The 22,723-nt window shown below is 40.5% G+C and overlaps 1 protein-coding gene across 2 annotated transcripts in view; it reads left to right on the forward strand.

Annotated features, from left to right (window-relative positions):
* Positions 1-22,723, forward strand: part of SNAP25 (synaptosome associated protein 25) — an 83,879-nt gene that overhangs the window by 54,249 nt on the left and 6,907 nt on the right. Inside the window, exons 4-6 of one of the 2 annotated variants that reach the window (XM_019973061.2) lie at positions 6,021-6,069; positions 16,408-16,525; positions 20,409-20,534. In XM_019973061.2, the coding sequence (XP_019828620.1) occupies positions 6,021-6,069; positions 16,408-16,525; positions 20,409-20,534 (293 nt within the window). Of the gene's footprint in view, positions 1-6,020; positions 6,070-16,407; positions 16,526-16,685; positions 16,804-20,408; positions 20,535-22,723 lie in introns of both variants that reach the window. The other variant, XM_019973062.2, reaches the window with a different exon arrangement.

The raw sequence follows: 22,723 nt of genomic DNA on the forward strand, positions 1-22,723 counted from the left end.
GCTTTGAAAATGCTTATCAACGTATGAATTCATGTGTGGTTATCATCTTCAGAGATCTTGGGGGTTTTCTAGCAGAATGATTAAATGAGCCTACTGGCCTCATGCTTCTGTTAATTGCTTCTGCAATGACATGAAAGGAGGAAAAGATAAATTTTATAAGGCGAAAGGAAAGGGCAGCCATCTCTCACACTATAGAAGCCATCATTTTCCCTTATTTCTGCAGCTTCAGCTTCTCAGCTAAGAATGAAACAAAGCTAAACGTGACTTGTCACAGGAAGGGGAGGAGAAGGTGACAACCAAGAACTTGGAGGACCCCCAGGAGGGTGGGGGTGGGCTGCTAAACGAAATCTGTTGTCATGAAAAAATGATAGTGTGAGCCTGCAGTGTAACAGAAATTGGTCTCACAGGAAGGCAGGCCAGCCAGGGGCCCTGGGCAGGCACACGAGGAGGCAACCTTCGCTCTCTTAATGAAGAGAAATGTTTTCTTTGCTCCATCCTGGGGACACCATTCATGCGGAAATACTTGAGGACCAAGAAGGAAGCACAGATATACTAAATCTAAGAGTGCTGGCAGGGCTTTCCGAATAAACGTGTTGCCCCTCAACCTGTCATGAGAACAAGTGAAAGGAATAAATCTGAGTAACATCCCCACATGAGCTATCACGGTGACTGGAAGGCAGGGAGCTTGGAAGTCAGCTGATGTCATTATCTTGATATATAATGATACATCTGTATGACCTTCAACTGTGGCCTCCAAGCTCATATTTAACTTGTGTGTATGCACGTGTGAAGCAAATTTCTAATCTACAGAAACTATCACCAGTTTGCCCTCCTGTGCAATGTTGAAACACTGCCTAGAACATGACAAGTGACAGAGAAACGTATCCAACGCACCTTTCCCCCCGCCCCTCCCCACCCTGAGCCTTTGGGCTGTGCACACTTCTCTTTTGTGTGTCTTCTTAAATTGCAGGCAGTGTTGGCCAGTCTTGGAAAAGAAGCATCTGCTCTAATTCTCTCATTTATTCTGGAGGAAAACATCTCAAAAGCTCTATTGATTGAAGTAGGATTCTCAAATCATACATTTTTGTTTCTCCTAAGTGCTTCTGCCAAGCATAAAGTTGCATCTTAGATCAGGGGATGAAGCATATGGATGCTGTTTCCTACCTCTAATGAGAGAGAGGAGGCTATTAGACTTTCGATCCTTAGGAAGTTATGAGCAAGGCATAATGAGACTAGATTGATTGCTCTTATATCCTCCTGGGTTATTTTATATTGATGGTCGGATGCCTCTTATGTCTAGGGCATTGACTAGTCAGATGATATTCTGCTTTTGAATCAAGAAGGAAATTCTCTTTAAAGAGAATCGGCATTAAATATTCATCAAGGGCAGAAATCATTAGGAAAATTCGAGCATTGAAGTACTAGGATCTTGCCCATGATCCCAAAGTACATCAGTGCCGTATAATTTGAATTGAGCTGAATGCTTACTGAAATTCAGTCTTAAAGACAGGAAAGGTTACTCAGCTTGTGAAGTCTCCCTAAGGTAAACAGTTCCACTTTCAGTGCAATATAGGACTTTGTGCCATCCCTCGTGGACTGCAGGGTATAACAGAGTGGAAGCATGGAGGCTTAATTTTTAGTAGAAGCTACCGTGAGCCTATCAAGGACAATGTAAAGTCACACGGTCAGTGGAGAAAGTTCAGAAAAGCTGAATACCATATACACTTAAAAAGATTGGAAATCACATAGCACTTGGTTTTTAGGGAGAGTTGGGAACTGGCTGTTTTGATGGATGCATTTCAACAAGTATTTACGGAATGCCTGATTCTGGGGGTGGAAGATAAAAATGGATATCATGCAGGAAAACTTACGAAAATAGTTCTCCAAAGTCAAGACTCCCCCTCTTAGGAGCACAAAGGAGAGGACAGTGATTTCTAAAGGAAGAGTCATAATACGAACTGCAGGAAACGGTGTCTACACGTTAATGCCTTGGGCCATGAAGCTAAACCAGGAAAAGCCAAGCTGCTGTAGGGCAGCCTGATCCTAAAGCCCCACAAAGAGCTTCATGCCATGGTGGTTACTGAGGGCTCCCCAATGTTGATGGGTGTTTTAGCATCTTTTCATTCCAACTTATCTTTTGAAACATATTGGCCACAAGAAGAAAGTAAGTATTCTAAAGCTATGTCTTTATTATGCCATATTTTCTACCAAAGGGGAGATCAGGCTGCACAATTGTTTTCAGGTAGACAGACGGGAGGGTGTTTTGGAACTCTAGCAGTTGAGAGAGTACCCGGACTGGCCTAGTTTTAGCTCAGGTGTATTGGACTTTGGAGAAAGCATTTCAGGATGACAAAATAAAGACTTTAAAATGTTCTATAAACATTGTCTTAGTTCATCAGCAAGAAAAAAAATAAGACAGAGAAATAAAAGGTAAATAAAAAGAAATGAAAAAAAAAGTCCCTGACATCTCCAATTCCCCCTGTTATTAGGTAGACAGGTTTCCCAGGAATCTCAAACAGGAACCAAGAATTGAACTAAGACAAATATAGAACCACCTCCTCTCCCTCCTTGCTATTAAAACATAACACTCGTCTTCTCAGCCATGTATTTGTCTGGCCCTTACCTTAGTTCCAGGGGAAGAGTAGAAGCTTAATAACCATTTAGTGAATAAACCAACCTAGGGACTTCCCAGTTTTATTTAGCATCTCTGTCTTTGTCTGAAACATGGGGAAGCATCTAGACCAGTGCAAGTTCGATGCATGAAGCAGGGCACTCAAAGCCCGTGCTCTGGGACAACCCAGAGGGATGGGATGGGGAGGGAGGTAGGAGGGAACTTCAGGATGCAGAGACACATGTGCACCGGTGGCTGACTCATGTCGATGCATGGCAAAAACCACCACAATAAAGTAATTACCCTCCAATTAAAATAAGTTAATTTTTTTTTAAAGAAAAACATGGGGAAGCATCTAGAAAGGTCAAGTGACTATTCCTCAATCTCAGTTGCTGGCTGAGCTAACACGATCCAGTATTCCTGACTTTCTGATCTGTGCTCACTGCTTCTGTTCTCCCAAATTGAGGCATATCTGGATTGTTCAGTGAATCATTCCAACAGTGAAATATTGAGCGCCAAATTGAACAAAGAGGAAATTATACTTGCAGGGCTTCATATAAAATAAATGAGTAGAGCAAAAAGGGTCAACAGCTGAGAGCTGGGTTGACTAAACTGAAATCATTCATCTGTTGCCCATCCTCTGTCCCCAATAGAATGGAACAGAGATCTCATACATGACCTTGAGTTGAGTCCTCACAAAAGAAGATACTCCCTAAGATGACTCTGTCCTCACCAGAACTTGCATTATCACATCTGTATGTCTGAACGAGCCATCTGCTTCTTAAAATTTCTTCTCATACGCAATGGCTAAAATTTTCAGAAAAGGGGCATAGAAATTAAAGTAGCCCATGAGGCTCCTCTGTCCATGGGATTCTCCAGCCAAGAGAACTGGAATGGGTTGCCATTTCCTTCTCCAAGGGATCTTCCCAACCCAGGAACTGAACCCAGGTCTCCTGCACTGCAGGCAGATTCTTTACCATCTGAGTTACAAGGAAAACCCCTGTTAAAGTTCAGGCTAGTGTAGATGAATTTCCATTTATAACACATTGAAGAACAACGTTTTGAAGTAGCTTCTGGGGTCTAGAATCTTGCTGCTAGTATACATCCTTGCACCAGCCAGCACTGATGATCTTGTTCAAGATGCAAAATCTTTGGCTCTATCGCAGTCGTACTGAATTAGGATCTATATTTTAACAAGATGTTTCCTATGCAGGGGATTCACATGCACATCAAAGTTTGAGAAGCAGTGATCTAGAAGCTTCTTACGGTAGTTGGTAATGATATTTTAGTTTGCCCAGATATCCTGCTATAGATGCAGTTTGTGAAGGTGTTTATTTTAGTAACCCGATTGTAATGCTAACTGTAGGCCAGGCACTGTTCTAGCACTGCGCTAGAACAGTGACTTCAAGTAACAACTTGAACTCAAGTAACAACTCAGTGAGATATGAACTATTATGATCACGGTATTACAAATGAGGGAACTGAGGCCCAGAACACTTAAGACCCTTGGCCAAGGACCCATAGCCAGGAAAGAAAATCACCAGGATTCCAGGGCAGAGCCTGGCTTCAGAATCTGTGCTGTCAATGACTCTTGAAGTCACGCTGAGCCATCACTTTCAAAACTATATCCTGAATTGGCAGCTAAAGTTTATCAAAATGTGTTCAAACACTAGTTCAGAAAGATACATGCACCCCAGTGTTCATAGCAGCATTATTTACAGTTGCCAAGGTATGGAAATGACGTAAGTGTCCCTCAACAGATAAATGGATAAAGAAGCTATGGTGTATATATACACAATGGAATACTATTCGTCATAAAAAAGAATGACATTTTGCCATTTGCATCAACATGGATGGACTTGGAGGGTATTATGCTAAGTGAAATAAGACAGAGAAAGACAAATACTGTATATCACTTTTATGTGGGATCTAAAAAACACAAAAGACTAGTGACTAGAACAAAAAAGAAGCAGACTCACAGATATAGAGAACAAACTAGTGGTTGCCAGTGAGAAAAAGGAAGGGGCCATATAGGGATGGGGGAAAGGGGCTATTATGAGATATATGAAATCAGGCATGTGAACCTTGTGAAAATTATACAGCACTTTAAAGAATCTTTCATTCAATTTTTTTTTTTTTTTTAAAGCAAAATACTTTTCTGTCTGGGAAAGTTAACTGCACACATTTTCTGAAACAGTGAGTTTATAAAAGCTCACAGAAATAATTTTCATTGTTTAAATTTTTTGAAGCCCTATTGGAATTGAATCATTGAAGAACTGTTCAAACAACAACAACCCAAACCTTCTGTTGACCTCCAGTAACATCTCTCTCTCTCTCCTAGTTTACTGTAAGCCAGTAGAAAATAAAAGGAGCCATGAGAGATGTGTTATTTTAGAATTTATTCTCAGGGCTGCCATGAGTGTTCCTTGAAAAACCAATTAATCCAAACTTTAAGCAGTACCATTTAATACCTATCAACAGTCACCCTATGAAATGGAAGGTCTTTACTTAACTAGTTAGGATTCCTGGGAATGATGATTCCTAAGTATGAGCAATACAAATATCTCTGCTCCTTTTCCCACCCATCACCAACTCCCACTTCCCTCCACCAAATAGTTCAGGGCTGTTGGACATATTGAGATCATAAGGAGTGAGGTGTGGGTGCCTTTTATAGACTTCTCCTGACCTGAAAATCTGCAGTAAAACTTGTGGATGAATTATTTTCTCACACTATATTGTTGTGCAGAATTTTAGATTTCATTAGCAAAAGCCCTTATCTTCATCTTTCAATCCCTTTTCTAAATCTTGCAGAAAACCTCTCCATAGAGAAAAATAAATAGAAGATTGAATTTCCTTTTGAGCGGTATTTCTCAACCTTTGTGATGCAGTCATCTCTTTTGATAACCCTAAAAATCTCACCCCACCTCCCACACAAGATTCCACACACATCGTCCCAGTGGACCACCCTTCCCCAATTCACTGATGGAAACTTTCTGATATATCAAGCCAGAGAAGTTTTAGTCTCAAAGATTTTGAAAGATTTTCTTTCTGTGGTTGGTGTTACCAAAATGATAGGCATTTTTATTTTCCAGATATAGAATTACAGTATGATATTATATGTGTATATTCCAAGTCCATGTCAAGCCCCAACCCCAGTTCTACCCCTTGGAGACTGAGCTGTATCGCCCTCTTCTATCTGAGAATCACTGAATGATCAGGTCCATAAATGACCCGCCCCTCTGAGTCCCTCCCCAGCCCCTAATATTCTTCACCATATTTCCTTCCTCTTTTTCCTTTGATCCTTCTGCATTTTCCATTTCTAGGGCTAATTGTCCCCTTACTGATTTCTCTTTCTCTCTTTTCTCTCTCTCTAACTCTTTTTCCACTTTGCTACATTATTGGAATGTAGAGTAAAGATGCTGGTATCAGGACTTTGGTTATGTTGGATGAACAAGGAGGTAAGTTCAGATTTCTTCAGTAAGAACAATTCCTCCTCTGAATAAAATGCATTTAAAAATGATTTGTGCACCCACAGGTGGTCATTGCATGTGTTACGCACATATAGAAGTGTAAGAGTTCTAGTTTTCATCTTACTTTTTTGTTCCTTTTTCTTTTAAAGAAATTGGTATATGTATAGAAATGTCTTCATGGTTGAATAAATGGTACTACACTCTCTGTTATATGTGTTGGGGTAAAAGAATTTTGAAGGCAAAAGTCATTTGTTTGGATTTTTTAAATGATAATATTTTGGACAGTTTGGGGATTCTCCCCCTTAGCCCCAATCTTTCCCATAAATTTGGTGTTCTTCTAATAATTCCTAGATAGAATGAGACTGGCCGTTTTGATTTATAAGTCATTATGAGAGTTCCTTAAATAACTAGAAGCTTTTTTAACAGGCCATAAACTGAGGGAAATCATTGGAAAATGGAAAATTGAACCACTTAAAATATTTTAACTTTTTCATTTAATTATAAAAATAGAGGCAGTGAAAATCAGAGTACCAGCTATTTAGTATAGCATCTTTATAGTTTACGGTGGAATCTAGAAGGGAGTACTAACATATTTCCCTTTGACTTATTTGTCTAGTCATTCAGTGATGCTTTAATTCTAGCTAGAAGTTAGTTGCCTGATTCCATTCTAAATTCTTATCATAACAAACAGATTTGGCAGAAATATTTTCTCTTTATTTGTATTTAATGTCAGCATTAGAAAATTCTCAGCAATCATGAGAAATTTTTAAATGTCAAAGATAAAAAGGTAACATTTATTTAAAACATGGAACATCATAAACAAACTCCAGGAATAAATCTCAAATTGAGAGGAAAATTGCCTTAATATGTAAATCATCAGCTTACATGTAGACTAATGAAACTATGCTTTACCCAACGACAGTAATAAGATGCCACTCTTTAGCCGACGGCACGACTTTTTTTAACTGATAATAATCAATACTGTGAATATGCCAGGAAAACAGAAACCCTCAATCTACATGTGGGCATTGTTGATTGATACAAACATTTAAGAGTAATTTGATAATATACACACATTTTGATGTGTGCCCATCTTTCAACCAAGATATTTCACTCCTAGAATTAGATGCTGCAGATATTCACTGACAAATCTGTGAAGAAAAATATACATGCCTTACCTATAATACTGCAAAACTGGATACAACCTAAGTGTCCGGCAATGAAGAGGCCAACCACATTAATTATGGTATGGCCATAAAAGAAATTCTGCATAAAGTGTCTGCAACCATTGCAATATATAATATAAATCTTTATTTACTGACCTCTGAGGAGTTGGGGCAGGGACTGCGAGGGACTGAACTACTCTTAGGGGTCCTCTGAGAAACAACTGCTAGGAATCAATTAGAAATACATTGGTGAAGAGGAGACAAGCAGGAGTAGGCAGGGAGAGTCTTTTGTGATGTGGGCCTGACACTTTTGAGAGGGGAGAGGGTGGATGGAGGCTTGGGTAGGAATCTCATACTGCAATGCTGCTCTGAGAAAGTCTCAGCCAGACTGATGTGCAGCCCAGGAGCAAAGACTACCCAGCGGGGCAACACCATGCTGGGCAGGATTGCCTCCAGGCTAGTAAGTCACTCTCAGTCATTGGCTAGGAGCATCCCAGAGTGGGCGTGGCCTCCATGTAAATATGGGAGATCATAGACGTGCGACAGCTGGAGGTGTCAACTAACTAAAGAGGCCCTCTTGGAAGGAGATCTGAGTATACCCTCATGGCTGTCAGTAAAGACATTTGTTTCTATATTATTTATTTGTATTAAAATTTTTCAATAAACATACACTAACTAACCAGTTTTTTAAAATCGAGAGAAAAGTTCTTTTAAAAAAAACAATGAACATCAATCCCAACACTTGCCCTCTCATTTAAAAAAATATAAATTGCAAAATTAATACAAAAATAATTAAGTCTAGTAGAGTTGTATTTTGAAGGGATTACAATAACTATAGCAGTCTTCAGAATTCCTCAAATGAATTTGCTATAAATTTTAAGACTTGCTGACTTGATCTGTATAACAACGTCCCAGACTTTGAAATTCAGGATGCACTGTCATTGCGTTTTTTAAAAACTGTATTTAATTAGGCAACATGTGCCCATATAGAAGAGTGGTACTTCATTTCCAGTGCTAAATTGATACATATACACTCAAAAAGAAATATAGAGTTCTACCTTATTAACTCTCTTTAGTTAATGATTTGCATATGAAAGGGCTAGAAAAGAAGCATTGCAATAGAAAAAAAGGATAATGCCATTTTACCCCTAACTATAAAGCTTTGACGTAAAGACATGAAAAATAATACATAAAATCTGAAGTTAAAAAAAAGTAAGATATTGAGTTGCAAATTACATTGTACTTTGATGAAGAAAATCGAGACAAAATTTGCCAAAATCTCCAAACAAATGCAAAAATAAATTATTCTTAAACATAAGTGAGTCCCAAGAATATCTTTATATTATTCTCAGAGAAACAAACCAAGAGTGCAGATATTCCCTGCAAGACAGTTCATGTTCTCAGCTAAGACGTTTCAGTTATGGCCACACAGCTACATTCTCGGCTGAACATATTTCCTAGGATAACGTGGGTTTTACCAGATGCATGATGGATAATTGATATTGAAGAGAAACACACAACTGTAAACCTTCAAAAGTAGGTGGCTTCTGCCTGATCTTAAGTGGTATATGTTCCATTTATACTGTAAGAAGAGATTAGGATCTTTTTAAATGAGTCAACAACTATCTTCTCTGCCATTGTAAATGCATTTGAATGCTGTATATGCTGTGTTTAGTTGTTTAGATCAGTAACTGCTTTAAAATTTCTCTCCAATTTATGCTCTACTAATTTTATCTTCGCCTGAACACCGAAAGTATTGACTGCTTCTACCCTTCAGCTGCACAGAAGTCTCAAGAAACAATCATCCTCCTAAAGAGCCATTCCAGGTTGCCCTGCTAAATGCTTGAACTCAGAAATTCCTTATGGGATTCTTGTTTTATACTCAGGTATCAGGAGGCCATGGAACACTGAGCATGACAGCTGGCCCTGGAAATGTACTGCATCCTGGGATTTTTCTGTTCTACGAAAGAAATCCCCCAATATACCCTTACCTCTAATGTGGGATGATTTAAACTTTCACTTCCATATCTCTTGTCCCCTTTGTTGGTTTTTACTGGGTTATATGTTTGTTTAGATGCTGAAAATGTGGCTCTTGGGAAAATCCAATGGGAAAAACTCCAAACTAGACAGTGAAATCTTTGGCCACTGCCTGGCAGAGTAAAGGCACAGTAAACCATCATCCAGAGGGTCTGCCAACATTTCTAAATGGTTCATGGCCCTACAAGAGAGCACTTGTGAAAACATCCCTCTTGTTAAAGTCCCCTCACCAATCTCTCTTATGAATGACTAAAGCTGCTATTGTCCTATATGGTAGCCACTAGTCAAGTGACTATTTAAATTTATTTAAATTAATTACCGTATGTTCATCAGTGCACAGGAAAATTAAAATCATATACTCAGCATGTGTAACTGGATACACTCATGAAGGCTTATACATTGGGTCTTGCTATTCTTCTTATTTTTTTCTTATTAGATTGAGGATTCTAATGGCCCCATGCTGCTTTACTTAAGTAATATTAATAGAAAGTAAAAGTCACTCAGTCATGTCTGATTCTTTGTGACCCCATGGACTATACAGTCCATGGAGTTCTCCAGGCCAGAATACTGGAGTGGATAGCCTTTCCCTCCCCAGGGGATCTTCCCAACCCAGGGATGGAACCTAGGTCTACCTCATTGCAGGTGGATCCTTCACCAGGTGAGCCACAAGGGAAGCCCAAGAATACTGCAATGGGTAGTCTATCCCTTCTCCAGCAGGTCTTCCCAACCCAGGAATCAAACCAGGGTCTCCTGCATTGCAGGTGGATTCATTACCAACTGAGCTATTAGTAGAAATGATATCTAAACTTAGATCCCTAAGCATACTGCCATTGGTGGGTCCATCACAAATAACCAGTCATCCAAATATCATGGCAGAAATAAGAAAGAACAATTTCTTGCCCCAACATATAGTATGATGTACTGGAACACCTCCCCAGTCCAAAACGTTATTTCCCTCCCAGTCTCCAAGAGTAAACAGAGAACAGTCAGAAAGTAAGTTTAGGGAAGTAAGGAGCAGTCAAGCCTGAATACTGCATTGCATCAGTCTCTCAGATGTTGTTGTCCATGTCAGAATGGAATGAGGATATTGATTGCTTTCAAGCATTTCCTGAGAAATATCTTCACAGAAATCATTGAAGTGCTGTGAAGTCCCTATAATCCAAACATATTCACAAACATAACTCGATTACGCTCTAAAGATTGTTATTATTTGGGGTACCTACTATGTGCCATGGCACTGAAGAAAACAGACAAAAGTCCCTGACTTCATAACATTCACATTCTAAGAGGGGACAAGAAAAAGGAAAGAATGTTATCATTAGAATATCTGTGACAAAATTGTTCCATGATGTTTTTTCAGGATTTGACTTACATTGTGTATAATGATACATTCAGCCAATATTGGTAAATATAAAATAGTTTTCAGAATCAACTGTTCTGAAAGAGCTCCAGAATTCTACTTTGTTATGATCTTTGCTGTACAAGCTGCAACCCATGGCAGAAGCCCACTCTCAGAAATAGGGATTTGACTCTGCCTGTTTGTATGTTTTCATTTGGATTCTCTAGTTCAGAAATCTAACACTTGTGTACCAATTTGCTTTTATTTATGTTATTTTCTAATCCTTGGAGACACAGTGAGTGGGGCTCCTATATTTTACTGAAAATACTAACTTGAGAAATTACTTAGGAAGGGCAAACACCTGAATGTATGTCCGCATGCCATAACCTGTGCATGTGTCAGCTTATTGGTCGAGCCCAGCATATTTGCCCTCTCCACCCAGATAGGGGAATATGGGCCTACCTGCCCACAGTCCTCTTGGTTTCAAGCACTCTGCTGGGCCATTTCAGTTCCTCTCTGATAAGAGCAGACTTTCAGGAACCTTGTCCTGACCAGTGGGGAGAATGTGGAGCTCCAGAGCAAGCCAGAAGGCTGGTGGAGGTGGAGCGCCCCCAGAGGAGGGATGCTCTACTAGTCTCTCACAAGTTCAATGAGAGCAACTAAGATTCAGGCAAGATCACTCAAATGAACTTGAGAGGCTTCAGATTTTTGAAGCAATGTAGAAACAAGTATTTCAAATCATTCTTTACAATCAATGCCACCCACAGTGAACACATCAAAAGAAACCTTTACTTTCATAATTCTAGGAGGCAAAATCTCACTGCAGGAACCACTTTCATCTTCCCCCAGACACCTGCAGGTGGTAATGAGCCATGCCGAGTGGGGCCACCCAAGACGGATGGAGCATGGTGGAGAGGTCTGATGAAACGTGGTCCACTGGGGGAGGGAGTGGCACACCACCCCATAGTCCTGCCTTGAGAGCCCTGTGAACAGTATGAAAAGGCAGAAAGATAGGACACTGAAAGATGAACTCCCCAGGTTGGTAGGTGCCTAATACGCTACAGTGGAGAAATAACTCCAGAAAGAATGAAGAGATGGAGTCAAAGCAAAAGCAATACCAACTGTGGATGGGACTGGTGATGGAAGTAAATTCCAATGCTGTAAAGAGCAATATTGCATAGGAACCTGGAATGTTAGGTCCATGAATCAAGGGAAATTAAAAGTGGTCAAACAGGAGATGGCAAGAGTGAACGTCTACATTCTAGGAATCAGCCAACTAAAATGGACTGGAATGGGTGAATTTAACTCAGATGACGATTATATCTACTACTGCAGGCAAGGATACCTTAGAAAAAATGGAGTAGCCATCATGGTCAACAAAAGAGTCTGAAATACTGTACTTGAATGCAATCTCAAAAATGACAAAATGATCTCTATTCATTTCCAAGGCAAACCATTCAATATCACAGTAATCCAAGTCTGTGCCTCTACCAGTAATGCTGAAGAAACTGAAGTTGAATGGTTCTATGAAGACCTACAAGACCTTCTAGAGCTAACACCCCAAAAAGATGTCCTTTTCATTATATGTGCCTAGAGTGCAAAAGTAGGAAGTCAAGAGATAGCTGGAGTAACAGGCAAATTTGACCTTGGAGTACAAAACAAAGCAGGGCAAAGGCTAACAGAGTTTTCCCAAGAGAACGCACTGGTCATAGCGAACACCTTCTTCCAACAACACAAGAGAAGACTACACATGGACATCACCAGATGGTCAACACCGAAATCAGATTGATTATATTCTTTGCAGCCAAAGATGGAGAAGCTCTATACAGTCAGCAAAAACAAGACTGGGAGCTGACTGTGGCTCAGATTATGAACTCCTTATTGCCAAATTCAGACTTAAATTGAAGATTCAGGTACGACCTAAATCAAATCATTTACAATTATACAGTGGAAGTGACAAATAGATTCAAGGGATTGGATCTGATAGACAAAGTGCCTGAGGAACATGGACAGAGGTTCATGATATTGTACAAGAAGCAGTGATCAAGACCATCCCCATAGAAAAAGAAATTCAAAAAGGCAAAATGGCTGTGAGGAGACCTTACAAATAGCTGAGAAAAGGACAGAAGCAAAAGGCAAACGAGAAAAGGAAAGATATACCCATTTGAATGCAGAGTTTCAAAGAGTAGCAAGGAGAGATAAGAAGACCTTCCTCAGTGATCAATGCAAAGAAATAGAGGAAAACAATAGAATGGGAAAGACTAGAGCTCTCTTCAAGAAAATTAGAGAGACAAAGGGAACATTTCATGCAAAGATGGGCTCAGTAAAGGACAGAAATGGTAGGGACCTAACAGAAGCAGAAGAAATTAAGAAGAGGTGGCAAGAATACACACAAGAACTGTACAAAAAAGATCTTCATGACCCAGATGACCACGAAGGTGTGATCACTCACCTTGAGCCAGACATCCTGGAGTGCGAAGTCAAGTGGGCCTTAGGAACCATCACTAGGAACAAAGCTAGTGGAGGTAATGGAATTCCAGCTGAGCTATTTCAGATCCTAAAGATGATGCTGTGAAAGTACTGCACTCAATATGCCAGCAAATCTGGAAAACTCAGCAGTGGCCACAGGACTGGACAAGGTCAGCTTTCATTCCAAAATCCCAAAGAAAGTCAGTGCCAAAGAATGCTCAAACTACTGCACAATTGCACTCATCTCACACGCTAGCAAAGTAATGCTCAAAATTCTCCAAGCCAGGCTTCAGCAGTATGTGAACCATGAACTTCCAGATGTGCAAGCTGGATTTAGAAAAAGCAGAGGAACTAGAGATCAGATGGCCAACATCCGCTGAACCATCAAAAAAGCAAAAGACTTCCAGAAAAACATCTACTTCTGCTTTATTAACTATGCCAAAGCCTTTGACTGTGTGGATCACAACAAACTGTGGAAAATTCTGAAAGAGATGGGAATACTGAACCACCTGACCTTCCCTCTGAGAAATCTGTATGCAGGTCAAGAAGCAACAGTTAAACTGGACAGGAACAACAGACTGGTTCCAAATCAGGAAAGGAGTACATCAAGGCTGTATATTGTCACCCTGCTTATTCAACTTATATGCAGAGTACATCATGCAAAATGCCTGGCTGGATCAAGCACAACCTGGAATCAAAATTTCCTGGAGAAATATCAATAACCTCAGATACACAGATGACACCACCCTTATGGCAGAAAGCAAAGAAGAGCTAAAGAACCTTTTGATTAAATTGAAAGAGGAGAGTACAAAAGTTGGCTTAAAATTCAACATTCAAAAAATGAAGATCATGGCATCCAATCCCATCACTTCATGGCAAATAGATGGGGAAAGAATGGAAACAGTGACAGACTTTATTTTGGGAGGCTGCAAAATCACTGCAGATGGTGACTGCAGCCATGAAATTAAAAGATGCTTTCTCTTGGAAGAAAAGCTATGACCAACCTACACAGCATATTAAAAAGCAGAGACATTACTTTGCTGACAAAGGTCCATCTAGTCAAAGCTATGGTTTTTCCAGTAGTCATGTATGGATGTGAAAGTTGGACTATAACGAAATTTGAGCGCCGAAGAATTGATGCTTTTGAACTGTGGTGTTGGAGAAGACTCTTAAGGGTCCCTCGGACTGCAAGGAGATCCAACCAGTCCCTCCTAAAGGAAATCAGTCCTGAATATTCATTGGAAGGACTGATGCTGAAGCTAAAACTCCAGTACTTTGGCCACCTGATGCAAAGAACTGACTCATTTGAAAAGACCCTGATGCTGGGAAAGATTGAAGGCAGGAGGAAAAGGGGACAACAGAGGATGAGATGGTTGGATGGCATCACCGAATGTATGGACATAAGTTTGAGTAAGCTCCGGAACCTGGTGATGAACAGGGAAGCCTGGCATACTGTAGTCCATGGGGTCACAAAGAGTCAGACACCACTGAGTGGCTGAACTGAACTGAACCCAGATATGTGCTTCAATCCCACCTCAGATCAGCTCTCCAGGAAGCCCTTAGCAGTTCCTCAAATGGGGTTGTCATCCCTATTCTGTCTGTTCTTAATGTGCTTCTTGTTTTGAAGATACTGGGCTCCACTTCCCCAAACCAATCTCTCATTTGATAGTTATTTTGATCTATAGACTAATTTATTGCATTCCTTAAGGAAACTGAAATGAAGTGTTTGGAAAAGTACTGAATTCTCTGGAATGTAAAGAGTTGTCAGCCATCCATTTTTTTAGCCCCTTCAAGAATTTTCTTAAAGATATGACTATACCTATATTTATTCAGCAAAGTTTGCCAGCACTACACTGTTATTTCCTGTGGCTATCACATACTAGATAAACATTCTGTTTTCCCCTGTCTCTTGAAAAGCAGAGCAGAGACAGCAGATTCCTAATAAGCTGAATTCTGTTCCTTAGCCCCACAAAAGACAACACAATAGCTTCTTATTTTCCAAATGGACAAGCAGTCTCTCCAGTTTGGAATGACAATTTAATGTGAAATTGTTTTTAAGTAATTATTTATGCCCTTTTATACAGGAAAGTTTTTTTATACCAGTTTTATTCTAATCATGTCTTTCTTCCCAGAGGTATAGGCATGCATGCATGAAAATATAGTTGAAAAGAGGAATTGAAGTGTGAAGGTTTTGTAAATAGCCGGCCAGGACATCCCACTGCTGCCTTAATGGTCTTATGTGCTCAGTCGCTATGCCGTGTGTGACTCTTTGTGACCCCATGTACTATAGCCCACCAGGCTCCTCTGTCCATGGGATTTTTCAGGCAAGAATACTGGAGTGGGTTGCCATTTCCTCCTCCAGGGATCTTCCCAACCGAGAGATAGATAGAACCCTCATCTCCTGCAATGGCAGGCAGATTCTTTGCCACTGAGCTACCTGAAAAGCTGAAAAGTCATAAAAGCTGTTTTAAAAATCACTTCATGGAACTTATGGTTTACTCAGTTTAATGACACCACTTTTGAAAAATTAATCAAGTTGATGAATGTAACCCTGGCAACCTAGAAGTATGATTTGTTTTTATGGCCATCAGTCTATGTCTTAAGATACTGTCTAAGGTCAGCTTTCCTGGCAGTGATGACTTAGTACTGTTTCATGTTCCAATCCATTGCCTTTCTCCAGGAATTTAATGGTCCAGTACCTGTAATGTTGCTGTGCTGATATTGCTTTTCTTACAGCTTCTATGAATTGAATATTAAAAACCAAAAACTGCCTATGGCCTGCCTTTGGCTAGACAGCCATTCCTAGGGGGAAAAAAAGATATGGTACCTACTGCTAATTATCACTATAGTTGTTATTTTTCCCAAAGGAGAAAGTGGATTATTTTCTATCCTTAGCTGGTTGGGGATGCTAAAAACCAAAAGAAAGAGGTGTTTTAAAGTTGAAGCAGACACTTTCTCTAGTACCATTGCATTTGAATGCCTAAAACATAAACTAACACCCTGTTTTCTTTCTCTTGGGTTTCACTGGTGTCTGAGTAAGTGAATACGCTGTGCTGTTTTCCTGGACATTCAGAATCAAGCAGGCTTACCTACCCCACCCCATCATGTCTGAACTGTAAACTATATGAGCATCACTTTTCATTTTCTTCCATCCCTGGCTGCATAGGGCATCGACAGCCGATTCTAGCAATGCATCTCCTCAGACAATGCATTGTAATAGCTCTCCCTCTTTTTCAAATTCCGTTTCATTTCTCATGTTCTGTTGAAAACCCCCAAAAAATTCATTCCACACTGTCATCCCTTTGTCCTAACCAGAACAACTCGATCGTGTTGAAGAAGGCATGAACCATATCAACCAAGACATGAAGGAAGCTGAGAAAAATTTAAAAGATTTAGGGAAATGCTGTGGCCTTTTCATATGTCCTTGTAACAAGTAGGTACTGGGTACCAGCTCTAATCTGTGGCGTCCAGTTTTCTTTCTTTCTTTTTTTTTTTTTTAATGTCAAAGTGAATGTCTGAAGTTTTGTCTTTTTTTTCTTTGTCCTTTTCCATCCGCTTCATTCTGTGGGGATAAAATACTTGTGTTTAATCAGAACAACTGGAACGCATTGAGGAAGGGATGGACCAAATCAATAAGGACATGAAAGAAGCAGAAAAGAATTTGACGGATCTAGGAAAATTCTGCGGGCTTTGTGTGTGTCCCTGTAACAAGTAGGTGCTGCCTGCCTGCCTGAAGCTTTGATTTCCCAAGGCCCATCTCCAAGCCTTGACAAGCTCATTCCTGCTGGGTGCAAAGGCAGGATGAGTATGTGGCATGCAGAACAGATCAATACCGTCTCTAATGCATTCATCTCATAGCATAGATGATATTAGTGGGAGTAAACTGTTGATGCATTAAAAATCAGGCATACTACAGTGAAAGCTTCACTGTCAGCAACTTTTATTGATGAACGTTTCAACATTTTCCAGAAAGTGTACCTCAAGACAGAGACTAACCTCAAGAAAGAGGCACCACCCAGGGAATTTTATGTTCTCTAAATCCCAAAAACCAAAATTGCAGATTTAGAAAAGACTGGGGGTAAGTTTGGAAGTTGAGATACACATATGTATCAAGGTTTGATTTTTCAGAAGCAAAAGTAACAGGTAATTTGGCCCAAACAAGCATTCCATAAGTTAGAGAGTAAGACAGAGATTCACCCTTTCAACTGCCCACCAGTTACCAAATCTGGTCAGCGGTTAGAACATAGATGCCGCAGCTGCACCCAACGCAGAGGCAAAGAGTCCTTCAGCAAGAAGTGCTCACGCCTTAGCAAATTGGACCCATCCCTCTCCAATTCTTCCTTTTGGAAGATCTCCCGTACACTGGCCGAAATGTTGAAATGTGTAGATTTTGCATGCACAACATCACAAAACATTCAACTGTTAAGGTTCTGCAATGCTTTTTTGGAATGTAGCAGAAATGTGACATGTGGTTATAAAGGTTTGCAACAGAAGGAACCTGAAAATTAGTGTTCTGGAAGGTAGTCTTATTTGACTAGCAGTGGAAAAAAAAAAAAAAAAAAATGCATGAGCGGATTGTCCAACATGCATTTGGAAAATTAAACCCATTACCCGATTCCCCTCACCCCTCCTACTTCCCTTTGAACAGAAGCCTTTTTCTAAAAGCTCTCCTGATCCTAGCTTTTAGAATAGAAATCGATGTCATTTCTAGCTGATTATATGACCATTCACATCCTTTAAACTTTGAGGCTGATTTAAAATATCCCACTTCCTGTTTAGGAGGGGAGGGGCTCAATTTACAAATAAATTTAAGTGTTTTTTTTTTGTTTTTTTTGTTTTTTTAAGAATGATCTACAGTAAAACCTGATTAACTGGAATCTAGCTAACTTTAACCTTCAAGTATATTTATATTTGTGTTCGTTTTGACTTTTAGCAAAAAGAGGCAAATAAACAAAGGGGAAAATCCCATCAGGGATTTAACAGCATTTCTCTTAAAGGTCAGTCTAGGCAGTTTGCATTCTCTCGCTCAGTCTTCATTCTGTAAGTTCCACATCCAAGCGGACCAAGCAATGAAAGCTGAGCTGCAGAGGAAAGGCAAACAGACATATCAAGAGAAACCAAAACCAAGGAATGCTTTGATCATGTTCCCTGCCCTAAGACTCTAAGGCAGGAAAGTGGCTCAAGAGTCTAACAGAGAGTCAGCCATCACTCTTGATACTAAATTTACCTCCATGGCCCACTGTGTTAGGAAAGTCCTATAATTCACCAAAATAGCATTCCAGTTAGTCAAGATTTAACTGTTCATCATTTTCAGTGGCCACTTGCCCCCAGGTGAGATGTCTACCTATTTTGTGATGAATTTCATAGATACATTTTCCCCATCCACCAACTGTGTGGACAAAGGGTGGAGGCAGGCCCCCCTCCCTCCCTGTGACAGATTCTAATGCTCAGATGAAATCACGACCCCTGGGAATTCCACGTACTAGTTGGCACTAATTCCTTATTACACAAGAGACCCTAACTGAGCTTCAAAGCTTGACTGAAGTGTTCCCTATTGTGTGTAAATAATGCTTTAAAAACCATGTGTCACAGCACAGTGGCTGGTGGCGCCCTGCACTCTCTGGGGGCTTCGCCCTGTCTCGGCATGTTTCGAGGGACTATGGTAGATGTCCCGCAGTTATGTGAGTCTATGTGCAGCATTGTGGGTGCAGTGATTTGCCTTCGTTCAGAAACGCAAACTTTCCCACTCCCTTGACTGCCAAAGATGGTACACAAGACATTTTACATAGCAGAAAGCATCACAAGGTCCATATAACTTCTGTTAATGTAAGGAGGGAGGGGATGGGGATTTGGAAAATAACAAAAACAAAGCCATACTCTAAACTCTATTAAATTCATTTTTGGATCCTGTCCCACTAAGTGGCCCTGGCTCTTTAGAGCAGTGAATTCTGACTGCTTGAAGGCTATGGCATTATACATTAGATGTGGGAGTTGCTGAATTTCCATCTGTACAATTTTCCAATTTGTCTCTGGGGTTTCTTGGTCCCTAATATTCAAATATTAGTCTTAGTGCCAATTTTAATAGATGGCTATGGTCCTCCAGGAAAAAAAAAAAAAAGGTTAAATTCTGGTGTCATATAATAGAGAATAGAAAATGTGAAAACAGGACCAAAAGAAGTTCTGTTCTTGGACTAAAAAGCATGTGGCTTCTACTATGCAAAGAACATAAAAACATCTTTGATTGCTCAGTTACAACACACCCACCAAAATATGCTGCACACGTGTCTATTGGGCACAATAGGTATGCCTGGATTTTAAGTCTCTCTCCAAGGCAGCTCAGTGAAATACGGCCCACAGAGACCACACCAGTTCCATACCACTTTCCCCTACCACATCCCAGGATAGTTTGAAGTAGGCAGCTATAACCACTCCCGTCCTGTCCCTCAGTCCAACAAAGAAGCTATTGAACCTGCGTTTCAAATCCTCATGAAGGCTATTACTGTCCTGCTACTGCCTTTTTTGAGAATGGTCAACTTCTGGAGTAGTTTGGCTTAAGTGAGAATGCTTCACTTTCTACTCATGCCTGTAGCTGGTGCATGAAGAAGATGTAGAGGGATTTCCCTTTTTGGTGCTAGATGGCTTGTTCTCTCTTCTATTTTCCTGCATTCATTTCACTATGCCTCTTTTACTTTTTGTCTCTGTGGACAAAGGTTTGTACATCGACTCTGGATGTATGGTGACTGTTTGGAAGTACCGATATATTATCTAATTCAAATCACTCTAGAGGCAACTCAAAGACCATCACCCTTGGCCAACCACCAATCCTGTATGTTCTCCATGCAGAGTGAGAATGCTTGGTTCTGCACATGCATTGGGGGAAAACAATTAAAACGGGAATCTTTGCATGATGGTGTGTAAAAACTTGGTCCAGGATGTTTTTCTTGATGACAGTGTGTTGCTGTGGTGTGATAGACACACTCTACTTGGCAGTCTTGTTTTGTGTCTGTCTGCCAGTATGTTTTTTTCTGTGTTTTGTGTCTCCAAATATAACCATGTCATTGAAATAGAACTGAATGTCCTCCAACTACGTTAATCCTTGTCTTAAATCCAACTAAACTAACTAAAATGAAATCCTTAGTAGCTGAGGCTTGGTGGTGGCCAACTGTTTGGGTCTGGATTATGATATATCGGTATTCTCTAATGCCTCGAATTAAAACTCATTCGCTTGGTTCGGTTCTGAGCTTGAAGAGGTAATGATTGTTGTGAGCTTGATGCGCCGCCCCTTTTGCTCGTCACTCACCCTCTTTTTTGCATAGGCTTAAATCAAGTGATGCTTACAAAAAAGCCTGGGGCAATAATCAGGATGGAGTTGTGGCCAGCCAGCCTGCTCGCGTGGTTGATGAACGGGAGCAGATGGCCATCAGTGGTGGCTTCATCCGCAGGTGAGCCTTGTGCAGCTGGCACTATAGCAGTTGCCTACTTTTGAGTGACAAACCACTCCAACCTGAGTGGGTCTTAAAACAACACTGGGAAGTTCCCTGGCAGTCCAATGGTTAGGACTCGGTGCCTTCACCATCATGCTCTGGGTTCAATCCCTGCTCAGAGAACTAAGAGCCCACAAGTCGAGTGGTGCCACCAAAAAAAAAAGAAAAAAAAACACCATTTTTTTTTTTAACTTCTGAATCTCTGTGTTGACTGAGCAGGTCTTCTGAGAGCATCTCCTGGGCTTGCTCATTACATGCAAGTGGGTGCAAGATGATCTAAGACAGCAGTGCTTCCTTGTCTGGTGACTGGCTGGGGCCGTGGGTATGAGGCGTCCCTTCTCTTCTATGCGACCTCTCCCCAGGCAAGCCCATGGTTCTTGTGTGGTGGTGGCAGCACCAAAGGGTAGGCTCCCACGTGCAAGCACTTGTCAAGCCTTTGCCCACATTTCACTGGACAAAGCCAGCCACATGACCACATCCAGCATCAGTGTGCAGTAAACAATGTTTCACTCCATGACTTTGATTGGACAGAATTTATGAGATTATGTACAGAGATGTGGGCAGGGTCAATAATAAGGAATGGTGAAACATCTATGAACTAGCAATGGCAGGAAGGATACTAAAGGGACAGGAGAGAACTGTCACCGGAGCCCAACAGTAATTATGGCTGTGGGCAGAGGTTGAGATGCCTGGGCTTACTCCATACTGACTGTATCAGAATCAGAATCTCTAGAAGTGAAATCCAGGTGTCAGTAGTTTTTAGAGCCCCTCAGATTTTAATATGAATAGAAGGCTGAGAACTACGGAACCAGAAGTAAGTCGTAGCTGCTGATGATCATTTATGTAAACTTCTTTTCTACATACGAAACCTGGGAAGTTCCCCTTTAACTTTATCTGGCCTAGATTGCTTTAAAAACCCTAGAGGAGCAGTCTACATTGGGATTTACCATGAGGGATGGGTTTTAACCCCTGTGAGCAAATTTTAGCCCATCGCCATCTGTAGGAGGAAAAACCCAGACATTCTGAAATAAGTATCTACCATTTACAATAAAGTTAGTGTGGTATGTGCCCATGTCCATTAGCTGGGTCAAAAGCAGGTGCCAAGAATGAGAGAGAGTGCAAAAGGTTTATTAGAGAGCAACATTGGGGAGGGAAAGGCGGGAAGTAAGACTGGGAAAGAGCTGTCAGACCATCAGGCAGAGCTGGCAAGCAATCTACCAACTCATTGGGAACTCCACAGCAAAGTTGCTCATTGGAGGAATTCCACGGTAGGTAGAAATGACTAAGTCTTTGTAAAAAGTCTTGCTTCGTCATTGCCTGGGGCCACCTTGAGAACAAGACCTCAGCTCAAAGCAGACCTAAAGGAATGAACAATGAGAAGCTGTCAGCTAATCACACTCCTTACAACTGGGCGATAAGTTCTTTCTTTTTTAAAACAATGAGTTCTTTCTTAAAGACAGTTTGAGCAGTGCATGGATCCATACAGTGCAGGGGGTGACCTGTGGCTATATAGTAGCTATTAATAAAAATGATATGTAAATAAATTGCAATTAGAAGTTTTTTTAAGGAAAAAAAAAAGTGCCTTCTTAACTTTCAAGCTGAGCTATGAAAAAAATGGGAACTCCCTTTGGGGAAGGCATTTTGAAAGCCAATTCCTTCCTCCCTACATAGGCTGAAACAGTATTTTATCACAGTTTTCTTCCTTGAAATCACCTACTCACAATGTCACAAAAAACCACATAGCATCGAAACCTGAGCAAGTAAAAATCGTCTTGAAAAAGTAGTTCCCTTTGGAGTTCTTGGGAGCAAATAGGATTAAGGGGCAGACTGTTATTCTCATTACTCTTCCCATTAATGTTTGTCCCAAATGGAGAAGTAGATGAGTGGAGAAACTCTCTCACTTAGTACAATAGCTTTTCTTTCCTTATAAATTTGAGTCTTGGAGATTTTGATTGACATTTCACAAAGAAAAATACAGTTTCTAACTGGTTCCACCTTCATTCTCTAACCTGGAATCCTCCCAACTAAAATGATTTTAGCCTCAAAACATGAAAATTGGGATAGTCATAAAGGGAGGAAATGAGGTGTTGGTAGAATTGAGAGAAGTGATATATTAATCTGCTTAATATGCCGTCTTTAAAAGTAGA

This window comes from Bos indicus, chromosome 13, assembly GCF_029378745.1.
Source record: "Bos indicus isolate NIAB-ARS_2022 breed Sahiwal x Tharparkar chromosome 13, NIAB-ARS_B.indTharparkar_mat_pri_1.0, whole genome shotgun sequence".
NCBI classification, from domain to species: Eukaryota; Metazoa; Chordata; class Mammalia; order Artiodactyla; family Bovidae; genus Bos; species Bos indicus.